Source organism: Myotis daubentonii, chromosome 5, assembly GCF_963259705.1.
Source record: "Myotis daubentonii chromosome 5, mMyoDau2.1, whole genome shotgun sequence".
In the NCBI taxonomy this organism is placed as follows: domain Eukaryota; kingdom Metazoa; phylum Chordata; class Mammalia; order Chiroptera; family Vespertilionidae; genus Myotis; species Myotis daubentonii.
In genome coordinates, this window is record NC_081844.1 from 1,181,571 (window position 1) to 1,195,225 (window position 13,655).

The 13,655-nt window shown below is 62.6% G+C and overlaps 1 protein-coding gene across 10 annotated transcripts in view; it reads right to left on the bottom strand.

Moving 5' to 3' along the window:
* CAMK2D (calcium/calmodulin dependent protein kinase II delta) overlaps window positions 1–13,655 on the bottom strand; it is a 147,836-nt gene that overhangs the window by 15,752 nt on the left and 118,429 nt on the right. For 6 of the 10 annotated variants that reach the window (XM_059695557.1, XM_059695552.1, XM_059695556.1 and 3 more), the window contains 5 exons: window positions 13,450–13,492; window positions 8,943–8,980; window positions 5,489–5,548; window positions 3,838–3,879; window positions 1,585–1,633 (listed from right to left, as the gene is read on the bottom strand). In XM_059695557.1, coding sequence (XP_059551540.1) covers window positions 1,585–1,633; window positions 3,838–3,879; window positions 5,489–5,548; window positions 8,943–8,980; window positions 13,450–13,492 — 232 coding nt within the window. The remainder of the gene's footprint in view (window positions 1–1,584; window positions 1,634–3,837; window positions 3,880–5,488; window positions 5,549–8,942; window positions 8,981–13,449; window positions 13,493–13,655) is intronic. The other 4 variants (XM_059695548.1, XM_059695550.1, XM_059695549.1 and 1 more) reach the window with 4 other exon arrangements.

Sequence of the window (13,655 nt, forward strand, 5' to 3'; positions counted from 1 at the left end):
GAGCGTCATGGCCATTACTTTGGCCCCTGGAGGCGGCTTAGTGACGATAACACTCCACAACCATAAGGCCTGGAAACCGCCGCCTTCTACTCTAAAAGGCTAAGAGCCACATGACTTTACTCATACGCGGTAACGTGGACGTGGAAATGGGTCCCTGGGTCGGCTCAGTAGGCAGGCAGTTACAAATATGTATCTTTGAAATCTGCTCCACACCCAGCACAGTAGGTGCTCCACGGTCGTCTCTAAAACCTGAATGCACCCAGTGCCTCACACGGTGTCTCTGTTAGGAATTCCGTGTCCTGAGCACCTCGGGAACCTTCTAGAATGGCTCACAGAGACTGTTTGAATGGACTGCACATGACTCTTTGTAGAATGACCTGGATGCCAGTCAGAAACCACGGTCATTCTCACGCAGCACCGTCTCGTCTCCTCCAGACTTGCTCACGGGCAGGAAGTGTGACTGCTCTCCGCATGGCGCAGCTGCAGGCCCCACAGGACGTGGGCTGCGTGGGGCGCACAACGGAGATACCGGTAAAACCTCTCTCTTCTAGGGCCCCCTCCGTGGAGCGCCCTCCCTCAGCCACGCCCTCTGCCTCCTGCGACACCTTGGTCCCCGGGACCCGGGTCTGGCAGGGAGACCTGTCACCTGGAGAACGGACTGGAAAGGCCCAGGGCCGAGACTCACTCCTTCCACCTCCATGGCTCCCGAGCAAACCGAAGGGCTGCAGAGGGAGCCTCTCCGAGGGGCAGCCGCCTGGATGTCTCAGCGACGCCCCCTCTGGAACCCCAGCCCCTGGCGCACCATCGGGAGTGACCTCCCGGGAAGGCGAACCCGCGGTGCCCACTCCCCGTTCACATCCTCCTGTCACATTTCTGCTGGACGCCCCGCTGCTCCCCCGGTGCCTGGGACCCGCGTGCAGCACTGGCCTGTGGGACCTGCAGTTACGTAAACCGAATTACAAAACGAGAACAGAGGCCAACCAGGGACCCAGGGCCCTCAAGGCAGCCACGGGCCAGAGAGCAGGCGCGCGGCAGGCGATCCTGTGTGCGCGTGCGTGCGATGGCGCGAGGTGTGGCGAAGACACCTGCTCGGCTAAGGGACCTGGGCAGCTGCCCTGCGGGGTCAAGACCATGTCGGGAAGGACGGGGCCCCGAATGAGAAGCCACCAGATGCAAGTTCCACCGACGCCCACTCAACAGCACCCGTCACCGTCAGACCCCTTCTTGCCTGGACATCGTCCCCTGGGGGTCACGAGTGCACGCAGCACATGCACGTCCTGTGCTTCCCTCTGGCCAGTCCAGCCACCACTTGGCACTGCGTTTCTAAACTGTCACTGCTCGCTGAGCTCACCACCATGTGCTCGAATACCCCACCTGCCGTCTACAGTTAAAGACACAGAAGAGAACAGCGGGGAGAGCCTGGCAGAAGCTGTGCATACAACCAAACTCCAACAAAGGCTCACAGAGGAAACCGTTTCTGTGTCTTCGGGCAGGCCCGTTCCTAAGGGGATCAGTTATTGGAAACGATCGTGTTTTCGGACACAGGGGCCGGGAGCTGGGCCGCCCACGCCCGCCTCCGCGTACCTTTCACGTCTTCATCCTCGATGGTGGTGTTGGAGCTCTCCGTGGACTCCTGTGGAGGAAACACACGTTGCAGACAATGAACAGCTGCTCCTTTGCTTCCCGGAAACTGGCGCGTGCTGCTCACGTCATGCAAACCCGCAGCAGGCGTGTGCACATCGGACATGCAAATGGACAGGCACTCTATGGCGGGAACAGAATGAAATGCCAAACGCTGCCCACGCTGGGGAAGGCACCCCCGTGGCCTCACCTCGAGCCTAAGGCCGTGCCTCTCAGAACTGAGGACGCCTCTGGGCCCCCGTCCCCCAGGTTCTCTGTGTCTGGGAGAAACCGGCTCTGCCAGCCTAACGAGCAGGGACCGAGGACAGAGCCATTCTTACCCTCCACCTAGCATCCGGGGCAGCCCCTGCTCTGGCTGAAGGGGCCTGCGAGCACAGACGCACACCTGGCAGCCTGCGGGTCTCAGCCCTGCGGACAGCGAGCCTCTCCGGCCCCAGGAGGGAGCAGGCAGGGGGATGTGGTCGTGCTTCCAGGAGCGTCCGCGTGGGCAGCACCGTGCAGCCAGCGCGTCACTGACTCAGGACAGCGAGGTTCTCTCTCACGTCCGAGGCGGCACTGCGGCCATGACAACAACAGAGCTGCTCTGTGAGCCCCGTGCCGCCGAGCTGGGGAGCACCCGAGCCCGACCGCCCGAGGCGGCTCCGCACAGCGTCCGATACACGACTCGTCAATGCAGTTCCCAGTGAAGAAACGTACTCACGTTCCCGAGACACAACCTTCCGGTTCGAATGACCAGAGGCCAGAAACACCACCGGACAAAAACCTCCACTCAGCAGCTGTGTGCTCAGGGGCGAAGAACAGCTTTTGCAAAATGGTGCCAACACCAGCCAGCATCCCTTAGAGATCCAATATTCAAAAAAGTGATCCACTCGTATGACGGCCACAGCGAGCATGTAACCAAAGGGACAGGCCCATCAGCGCGTGTGCAGGGTCTCCGTCCGCCCAGAGCAGGGTCTCGGCCTCGGCCTCGGCCTGGCCTGGCCCACCTTCCGCGTGCGAGGAGGTGCAGGCACCTGCGCACAGACGTCCACGGAGCCAGGCAGCAGCCACCGCAGCGCCACCGAGAGGCCCCGGCGTGCGCCTGGCCTCGCCCGGCTGGCGACCCTGCCAACCTCGGGCTCGCGTGGGACACTCCTCAGGGCTCCAGGTGTGAGGGACCGAGGGCAGCCATTTCCCACCCGCGTGCCGCAAGGGTGTTGAAAACATGCAACACCTGACGGTTCAGCCTTGAGACTGTGAAATAGGAAAATGACAACACTAGCGTCGGTGTGAGTGAACCGAACACTGGCGCAGAAGTGAGCAGCCAGTGTGGGTGCCGTGAGAGGGAAACGGTGGGAAATCGCTGCCTTAGACCATTTGTGTCATGACTACACATACGCCTCATCACAGAGAAGGAGGCACATGATGGTCTTTACTCTAATGACTTTAACGCTGACCCACTCGATGTTAAACCAGAGAAAGTGTGTTCTGACGTCAACGCGGCTGCTCACAGTGAGCAGACAGACCAGGCCTTGCCTGTGCAAGTGGGAGGGAGGGTTCCTCCCTCCGCAGCCACAGCCGTGCGTGAGGATGCAGCCGGCCCAGCGCCTGCTCATCTCCCTCCCCAGGCGTGCACACGGCTCGCACGCAGCGAGGACGCCGGGCGGACAGGTCACCGCGGACGGACACGCCAGGCTCCTCTCAGCACAACCAGTCACACGCCTGCTGCTGACACGCATGTCGTTCCACAAAAACACATTTCCCAAGTGAACACCCTCATTCTCTGCAAATTCACACCAAACCACAAAAACACCACCAACCAGGAATTCAAGGAAAAACCACGGTAACAGAGTAAATGAACTCAAAGCAACATTACGCCTGAACAAGTGCCTACGAACCCGAGCTCCAAAGGCAGGAATGACACAGCAAGAAACCCTAACTCCCACGCAGACACACGTCAGTGCAACTGGGGGGGGGGGGGCGACGGACTCGCGGGGGACACAGTCATCTGGACAGAAGGAAGCTCTGTCGACGTTTAGTGACTAACGGCCCCGCGCCTCTCAGGGTGTCATTCTCTGCCTATCCTGAGAGAGGGTGCACCTGGGTCGTCAGGCACCGGGAGCGCGGTGGGGGCGGGCGGGCTCCCCCATTCCGGCCGCTGAGTCACTTTGTGCGGAGGAGGGTGTGAGGGGAGCGAGAGGCTGCCCCTCTGCGTACCTTGTTTCCGTCAGGGCTGTGGATCACAGTGGTTTGGGGTTCCTGAGTGAGAGCAAATGGAGAGAGAGCAGTTCGCATGGTCAGTACACTCCGGCGGTGGGGAGAGCGAGCAGCCCGCAGGCCCCGGGCAGCGGAAGCGATGGAGCTGCGTCAGGGCTGCGAGGCAGGGCTGGGGGAGGCCTCCGGGGCCTGGGCCCTGCCCGGCAGCAGCGTGCAAAGGCCTGACGCGTCGGCACACAGACGGGCGCTGCCGCGGGAGACCTCAGAGGCAGCCGCTGTTCCGGCCCCGTCCCGCCCCAGGTGCTCCCCGCACGAGGCCTGCCCACGTCTGCCCCGCGCTGGCCAGGGCGCGGCCACGAGAGCTCTGAGGACGGACAATCTCTCTGAAGGCATTTTTCAGCTGCAGTGTTTTCAGGACTATGGTGCTGACACGATAATTAATACACAAATAAATACCCTGGACAATCTCCATGGGACTACACTTAGAGCACTATCGTAAGGAACGTATTTTCGAATGTCCATGAAGAATCCTAAGGGGCACTGAAGGTTCACTCCAGGGGTTCTAGAACGAACCATAAAGTCACAGCAATCTGAGACACGTGGCTGTTGAATCCTGTGCTAACTCATTAACACATTAATTTTCCTGCTTTACGGACGACATGTACCACGTGCCCAGAAGGCTCGCTCCCTGTAAACCCAGCTTTCTCCACGAGGGAAGTATTTTTACTTTTCCCCTTTTTAAATAGTGTTGTTTTTCCTATTGCTTCTGACCAGAGAATGGGAGACATGTTCCGAAGTGGAGACTGGTCAGCGCCGTGTGGATGGCGCCTGGTCAGCGGGAGTCCCTGCCATGTGCGCCCTCCTGGCCGGGCTGCAGGGAGCCTCAGAGCCCGTGGCCGCCCTCGCCCTGCGGGACCATCGCGTGCACTGAGGCAGGGAGGGAACCGCCCTCTCCACCGTCCGTCCTTAAATGGAGGTGGAGCCTGTGGCGAACGAAGTGGAATCATCCCGGCCACTGTGGACTCATTTCAAGTGGCACAGAGGACGGTGAACATCAGGAACCTTCCTGGAAACCATCCACCCAAACACGGACCAGCTCGGGGACAGTGGGGAGCTCAGCACTCAACTCTAGTGTCCGAGCCTCCAGCGTCCGCCTCGCACTGCGGGCGGCGGGGACCGTGGGGCAGGAACGGGCAGGCCGGTGCTGTGCCGCGGCTCCTTCTCGGGGCTGAAGTGAAAGGGGCCTTTCAGTGCGAGGCGGCAAAGCGCAGACTGGAAATCCAGCGCCTCTGTCTGCCGGGGAGGCCACCAGGCCTGTCCACAGCCAGCGGCCCGGCCCTGCGTGGGCGCCAGCGCTGCCTCTGAGCCTCCAGCAGCCACGCCGCGAGCAGCGAAGCGCATTCTCCTGCCCCTGTGGGCACATGCACATGTCCCTGCGAGACACAGCGGCCACGCTCAGACATGGGATGAAGGCGTCATGTTAGCCACACGCGGCCTGACAACCACCTTAACAAAAAGAAAAGGAGACAATGAACATGCCCGCATCTCAGAAAGCAAAACCAACACCAAACCCAACAACACGTGTGTACACATCTGCACACGGGCACACGGGAGCAATGGCAGGGCAGTGAGCACGCGGGAGTCGCTGTACCAGCGCCGGGGCAGGGGCGTTCTCTTTGGGGCTAGTTACCACGTTGGCTCTGCTGTTTATCTGTGGGTCGCAGAAAAAGAGAGAGACACCTTAGAGCCTGGGAGCTAACGCGCTCCCTGCAGCGTGTCTACGTGGAGACACGACACGGGAATAAAGGGCGTTCCTCAGCGTGAGAGACGCTGGTGACCCAGGACAGGAGCCAGCCTTGTCCCCGACGGTCCCCGCAGGCTGGGCCCAGACCTGGAGGGCGCCCAGGACTTGCTGCTCTGGCTGTGCCAGCGGCGGGACACAGAGTAGGCGCGGGCGAGTGCCATCCATGCCCTCCGCACGGCTCTGCGGCTGGCTCCGCGTGGATGCCCTGCGGGGAACGCGCTCGGTTCACTCACTCCGGGGCCCAGCTCGCCACAGACCGCCGTCCTGCGCCCCATCCCTTTGCTCCAATAAAACTCCTCCTCTGATGAGACCGGCTTCACAACACGTTTCTATCACGAGAAGCCTGTCTCCTCCATCACCAATGGGCACCTGAGCTCTTCCAACTGCAACGCCCCTCCCTCTTCACAGCGGAGGAGAGACGGCTGCTGCTGCTGCTGCTACAGCGACTGACTCCCTGGGACCAGCGGCCTGCTCCCTCCGCGCCCACCTGCAGAGGCCGCTGTCCCCGCGGGAGGCACTGAGTGTGACCCTCAGGGCTGCAGCCGCCAGGGAGGCCTGCAGACACAGCCACGTGAGGCTGCAGCTGAGCTTGGCCCTAAATGGGCACAGACTCAGGTCGCGATCATCTAAACGCGTCACCTAAACTCACACCTGACAACTCAGTGTGGCCATCGGCCCACAGAATCAGCTCATTTCCTCGCACGACGTTCTCTGCACACTTTCTTCACGCTGTTCCCTAAGGAGCACATCCCACAAGTGCAGTACAGACGCACGTGAGGCGTGAAGACAAACACTCGCTGCAGAAAGGCGATGCCGAAGAGCAGCTACGAGCAGTCACACCCAGTGAGTGGGTCCCGGGGACCCGCTATGTTACTCAGAGTTCACGCCGCATCCAGCGCCGAGGAAGATGGGGTTCAACAGGGACCAGATCCGCACGTGTCTGCCCGCCACGCCTGTGTGTCCAGCGGGCGGTGGGACCCGCGGGGGACACGGGGGAGCGGGGCGGGCCTCGCTGGAGAAGCGTGAGACGTCGGGCTGTCTTTGGCAGATAGTTCGCTGGAACCTTCTTTTGTTGGAAGGGCACGGAATTCACCATGAACGTTGTGCAACGTCCAGAAAGAGGCCAGAGCAAACGGCCCATTGAAGACAGCGCACAGAACGCACAGCAAAGGGGAGGCGCCCCCCGCAGGGCCGCTCCTGGGAGCTGTGCCGGCCACACAGCGCCTCCGCCTTCCCCGGACAGAGGGCTCCGTGCACGTGGGAGCCCAGAGCCGGTTCATCTTGGTGAAATGTCCCCCACGCACACCCCTGCACAGGGCGCATCTGCACAGAGGGGCACCGCACACACACCATCTCCCCACCTCACGTCCTGGGTCAGGCACGGCCAGTGTGCCGACGAGCGTTAAAAGCACCGGTTGATGTAGATCAGCCGATGGGATTTCACGACAGACCTTTGAAGGGACGTGTGATGCTGACTAATTGGAATAAGAGGAGAATCTCTGCATCCCGGCTGGAGGCCGGCCTTGCGGAGGGTCCTGCACCAGGCGGGGCCGCAGCGCCCGCGAGCAGAGGGAGCCCTGGCTGCCGGGAAACGCAGCCCTTTCATATGTGGAGGCCCAGCACTTCCTCTTAAAGGGCTACATCCATCAGCTACCTAAGGGCTGCTCTGAGCCGTCCTCTGAGGCTCGGCCAAGACGCCTCTATGTCTCGGGGGTCATTTACTCAGCTTCCAGGACGGCCGCACGGTCCACCCTGCGCTGCGCACGCACTTGCGGGGGTGACAGTGATCTGCTCTGCAGTCACCCTACTTTAGCATCACAGTCGTCGTTTAAAAATAATCCCAGTCTTGCCCTGGCCGATGTTGCTCAGTGGACAGAGCGTTGGCCCACAGACTGAAGGGTGCCCTTTGATTCCCGGTCAAGGGCACTTGCCTGGGTGGCGGGCTCAATCCCCAGGAGGGGGCGTGCAGGAGGCGGCCGATCCATGATTCTCTCATCATGGATGTTTCTCTCTCTCTCCCTCTCCCTTCCTCTCTGAAATCAATAAAAATATAGAAACACCAGAAAAGTAGCAAGCATGCTAAGAATGTTAAAAAAAAACACACACATCCATCTTTTTTACGATCAGTCAATAGACAGCAGCTGCCTCCTCCCTTCGGCTTCGGAGGAAGCTGGGCTGTCCTGGTGGAGGCGGCAGGGCGGCTACGTAACTAGCCCCCTTCAGAGGTACCAGTGGGGCCTGCGGGGTCTGCACCCCCCTCGGTGGGCAGGGCTGCGTCCTGCCCTCACCGCCCTTCAACACTCGAGCTGGGCCTCCTTCTCGGACGGAACTGACCGGCCAGGGAGGAAGGAAAGACAGCCGTGGCCGCGGAGCTGGAACGCGTTGCTGCACCGAGCGCAGCCTCACGCAGGCCTGAGGAGGAGCCGTGAGCGTCGTGTCTCCGACCCCACAGGGAGGCGCGGAGAGTAAACCACGTGGGAGACGTGCTGACAGGGAAGGCCGACGCCCACCGTGGCCTGCAGCGGAGGGGAGCATGAGCCGTGAGCAGAGGAGGCTGTGCTCCTGGGCAGCGGGGTGGCTGCCCCGGCTCAGAGCCCCTGCCCCACAGCGAGGCGAGGGCGGCACGGGCACAGTGACTGGCCGTTTTCCACTGAGGCCTCAAATGACTGACCACCGACTTTGGGTCAAGGTCACACAGGAGGACAGTAATGAGTTCCCACGAACGCTGCCGTGCTGGCGAAGAACGCGGCGCCTGCCGCAGGAGGAGTGGGAGACGTCCGGTGACACTGGGAGGAGCAACACGGTCACAGCACAGGAGGGTCCCGCGCAGCAAACGGCATCAGTGGAGAGCCAGCGGTGGGCTTTTGTTTAGGAACCAAGAACGTGCCATGACCTACTAACATCTGCCCCGAATGTCCCAGGAGCTCCTCTGGGCGGCATGGCAGCACAAGGACCGCGGCCTCCCGGGGAGGCCTGGCAGACGCCTAGAGGTAGCACTCGGCGCCCAGGGCCACAGGCTGCCCACTCCGCAGCCTCCAGGAACCCAGCACAGACACTGGGAAAGGTCAGGTCAGCCTGACGATTGGAAATGTAGAAACCAGAGAGGAGTTCAACGCTCCAGAGCGGCTCCTACGGCACGAATGCCAGTCACACTGTGTGACATCACGTTACAGGCTGTGTGACATCACGCTACAGGCTGTGTGTGACATGATGGTACCGGCAGCCTGGCTCTGCTCAGGAACCAAACCAACAAGAGGAGACGGGCGCTGCAGGGGGCACCCAGGCGGCAGCAGTGACTCACCTTCACTCCGTCTGGCTTCTTCAGCAGACTCTTGGCCGCTGCAAAACGAGAGAGACCGTGTTAGCCAGTCCTGCACGGGCCCGGCCCGGAGCCAAGACGGTCGCTGTCTCCGGCACCGCGGGGCCACGCTGCACACCCAGCCATGAGGCCGCGAGCCCAGCTCCTGGGACAGACACACAGCCTGGTTCCCAGTTGCTTCAGCGCTCACGGCACAGAAGCGAACACATGCCCAGTCCTGCCACTGGACCCGTCCCTGCCGGCTGGAGGCCTCGGGCCTGTCACCGGCGGCCTCTGTCTGCGGACGGCACCTGCACAGTGTTCATGCCATGCCAGCCCTCACCTGAGTCCTGCTCCACAGGCTCAAACTCGCTGGGGAAAATATTCTCTGGCGAAATAACGTCTTTTTAAAAATATGTATCTTTGAAATCAGATTTCACTTTTACAAAAATATTAATAACTGTACTTAAAATAAAATAGTATATTATTGACCTACTTTAAACCCTTAGCATATATGTGTTAGAAGAGAAATTATGTATTCTTCTCTACTTCAAAATCAGAACAAGACTTCAAAATCAAAAGCCGTTCACACCGAAACATTAAAAATCACAGAATCTGAGGTCAGACACAAAAGAAAATGAAATCTTCAAGGAAACGAGAGCTCCCGGGGACATGGGCCCACAGCGAGGTCCTGAGGACAGAGCTCACGGGCCACAGCGAGGTACCGGGGACGCGGGCCACAGCGAGGTCGCCCTTGCGGGGGCGCAGCATCCCTCCAGGTGCTGAGCCTCGGCACTGACGACGGGCACTTGGACACACCACGCAGTGATGAGTGGCGCCGGTCGCAGACGACAGGACAGTGGGACGCAGCGCCGGCACGGGGTCGGTCAGCGCGTGGCCGAGAACTTGGTGCCGGGAGGAACCGCCGGGCTGCCCCAGAACCGCATGCTCACCCGACTCCCCGGCATCTCTTTCCTTGGGACGGTACTTTGTTCTTCGGCATCATTTTCAACTTAAGACACAAAGCCTGACTTTCTGAGTCCGTAGCAACACGGCTCCTGACTGACTAGTGACTGAGAGTGAGGAAGCCTGTCTGGGCGACAAGACTACTCGCCTGGAGCTAAAGAGCAACCCTGGGCCTCCAGGTGGGAGAGCGTGTGGGTGGGAATGTGCTGTGGGCAGAGGGGCCCAGTGGGCAGAGGGGCCCAGCGGGCAGAGGGGGCCCAGCGGGCAGAGGGGGCCCAGCAGGCAGAGGGGCCCTGCGGGCAGAGGGGCCCAGCGGGCAGAGGGGCCCTGCGGGCAGAGAGATACCAGCGGGCAGAGGGGCCCAGCGGGCAGAGGGGCCCTGCGGGCAGAGAGATACCAGCGGGCAGAGGGGCCCTGCAGGCAGAGAGATACCAACGGGCAGAGGGGCCCAGCGGGCAGAGGGGGCCCTGCAGGCAGAGAGATACCAGCGGGCAGAGGGGGCCCAGCGGGCAGAGGGGGCCCTGCAGGCAGAGAGATACCAGCGGGCAGAGGGGCCCTGCGGGCAGAGGGGGCCCTGCGGGCAGAGAGATACCAGCAGGCAGAGGGGGCCCAGCGGGCAGAGGGGGCCCTGCAGGCAGAGAGATACCAGCGGGCAGAGGGGCCCAGCAGGCAGAGGGGCCCTGCGGGCAGAGGGGCCCTGCGGGCAGAGAGATACCAACGGGCAGAGGGGCCCAGCGGGCAGAGGGGCCCTGAGGGCAGAGGGGGCCCTGCGGGCAGAGAGATACCAGCGGGCAGAGGGCCCAGCGGGCAGAGGGGCCCTGCAGGCAGAGAGATACCAACGGGCAGAGAGATACCAGCGGGCAGAGGGGCCCTGCGGGCAGAGGGGGCCCTGCGGGCAGAGAGATACCAGCGGGCAGTGGGGCCCAGCGGGCAGAGGGGCCCTGAGGGCAGAGGGGGCCCTGCGGGCAGAGAGATACCAGCGGGCAGAGGGGCCCAGCGGGCAGAGGGGCCCTGCGGGCAGAGAGATACCAGCGGGCAGAGGGGGCCCAGCGGGCAGAGGGGGCCCTGCGGGCAGAGAGATACCAGCGGGCAGAGGGGCCCAGCAGGCAGAGGGGCCCAGCGGGCAGAGGGGGCCCAGCGGGCAGAGGGGGCCCAGCGGGCAGAGGGGCCCTGCGGGCAGAGGGGGCCCTGCGGGCAGAGGGGGCCCTGCGGGCAGAGAGATACCAGCAGGCAGAGGGGCCCAGCGGGCAGAGGGGCCCAGCGGGCAGAGGGGCCCTGCGGGCAGAGGGGCCCTGCGGGCAGAGAGAGGACGGGGGCGGGCTGGGCCAGGACCGGCGGAAAGGATGGAGTCCGTGCACTCGCCTCACAGTAGCACCTCCCACGTGAGGGAGAGAAGGAAACATGAAAGCAGCTCTGCAACCCGCTGTGCTTTACAGGGCAGCTGGGCGACGAGACAGAAGCAAGAAAATACTCAGAATGGGCACGGCGCCCGCCCGCGCTGGGACTCGCGGGGCCTCCGGTTACCAGCGACTCTGAAGTGAGGAGCAGAGCCTGCCTCCCATGCGGCATCAGGAAGGACAGCACCTGCACCTGGCCAGGCGTCCGGGGCCAGGGACGAGGGGGCAGAGGCCTGCGGGCCAGCGGGGGCTGCAGGGCGCGGGCATTGTCAAAGGCCCGACTGGGGCTCAGAACGCGCTGAGGCTTTGACAAAACACACAGCCTGTTCCGAACGCTTCCTCGAGCGGGTCTGCCATTCACAGACTGCATGGACCCCGGACGCCGAGCGACTCACCCAGCATCGGGCCCCAGCACGACATGGCCTGAATGTACTTGAACGGTGACGCTAGGTGACGTTGAACGAGAGGAACTGAGCGCACCCCAAACGGGTGACCCCGGGCCCGAGCTCCTGGTGCTCTCACTGCCGCCGACCGCAGGGGCAGCTGGGGAGCCGCGGGTTCCCTGCCGACACACAGTGGGACACCCCGTGCCCGCGGTGCCAGGCCACGCGGAGCGGACGAGAGGACGAGACCCCGAGAGTCCCGCTGACGCCGCAGACCCTCTCCTGGTCCCGTTTCTGACGGTCATTTGACAGTGGTTCCAAGGGTCAAAGGCCAAACGGAAGATTGACGGAGAGCAGCTCCCTTGCTCTGCCGGCCTCCTGTACTTCAGGCTGACCAGCAGGTGCCAGAATTTGACATGGCAACTAGGTCTTTTGAGATAATCTGTCAAGAAGGGGCCCCAAAATGCAAGCATTTCTGCCGACAACAAACACTGTACCCACTCTGCACCATGGCTCAGCCCCTCACTTACTCTCCCTGTGCCCACGGGCTCGCTGAAGCGGCCCCATCCTGCAAGGATGCTGTGGGCAGCTGACACCCACCAGCGGGCTCCCCTGCACCCAGGGACCTAGCTACCTACTGAGCCGACACCCACCAGCAGGCTCCCCTGCACCCAGGGACCCATCTACCTACTGAGCCGACACCCACCAGCGGGCTCCCCTGCACCCAGGGACCTAGCTACCTACTGAGCTGACACCCACCAGCAGGCTCCCCTGCACCCAGGGACCCATCTACCTACTGAGCCGACACCCACCAGCGGGCTCCCCTGCACCCAGGGACCCATCTACCTACTGAGCCGACACCCACCAGCGGACTCCCCTGCACCTAGGGACCCACCTACCTACTGAGCCGACACCCACCAGCGGACTCCCCTGCACCCAGGGACCCAGCTACCTACTGAGCCGACACCCACCGGCGGGCTCCCCTGCACCCAGGGACCCATCTGTCTACTGAGCTGACACCCACCGGCGGGCTCCCCTGCACCCAGGGACCCAGCTACCTACTGAGCTGACACCCACCAGTGGGCTCCCCTGCACCCAGGGACCCATCTGCCTACTGAGCCGACACCCACCAGCGGGCTCCCCTGCACCCAGGGACGTATCTACCTACTGAGCCGACACCCACCGGCGGGCTCCCCTGCACCCAGGGACCTATCTACCTACTGAGCTGACACCCACCGGCGGGCTCCCCTGCACCCAGGGACCCATCTGTCTACTGAGCTGACACCCACCAGCGGGCTCCCCTGCACCCAGGGACCTATCTACCTACTGAGCTGACACCCACCGGCGGGCTCCCCTGCACCCAGGGACATGCTTTCGGGAGGAGGCAGCCTAGAGAGCCGGCTCCTCCATCGTGGTCTTTTAAAATCTCGCTTATTGGGACTCCCGAAGGGATGAGACACTCGTTCGCTGTGAACTTTACGGAACGTCAGCTGACAAATCCGAGGTGCAGGTGCTGAGCCAGGACGACAGTGACACAGGCAGCGTCGGCAGCCGGGGCGTGGGGCGGCCGCACCCTTTGGGGGGCTCACCTGCCTGAACCCAGACACACCACCGTGCGGGGAGCCTGTGGGCCCGTTGGGGTCGAGGCCACGACATATCGCCATCCCCAAACAACAGCGTGTTCCTCATTATTATTACTTGTCGATTCCAGAGAGTCAGCTGGAAGGGATAACAGACGACAAGGACCAGGTCCTCCCCACGCACCTGAGAAGTTCCTGGTGGCCAGCATGGTGGTCAGGATGGCGCCCTGCCAGGGAGAGAAGACAGGTCAACGGCGCTGTGCGACCTCTGCCCCCACACACAGGCCCGACAGCCTCCCAGCCCGACTGGTCCGGGCGACGGCCGGTTAGTCCCTGTTGGCTTCCCGGGCAGCAGGCCTCTGGGCCGAGGCCGTGTGTGCACACCAGGCT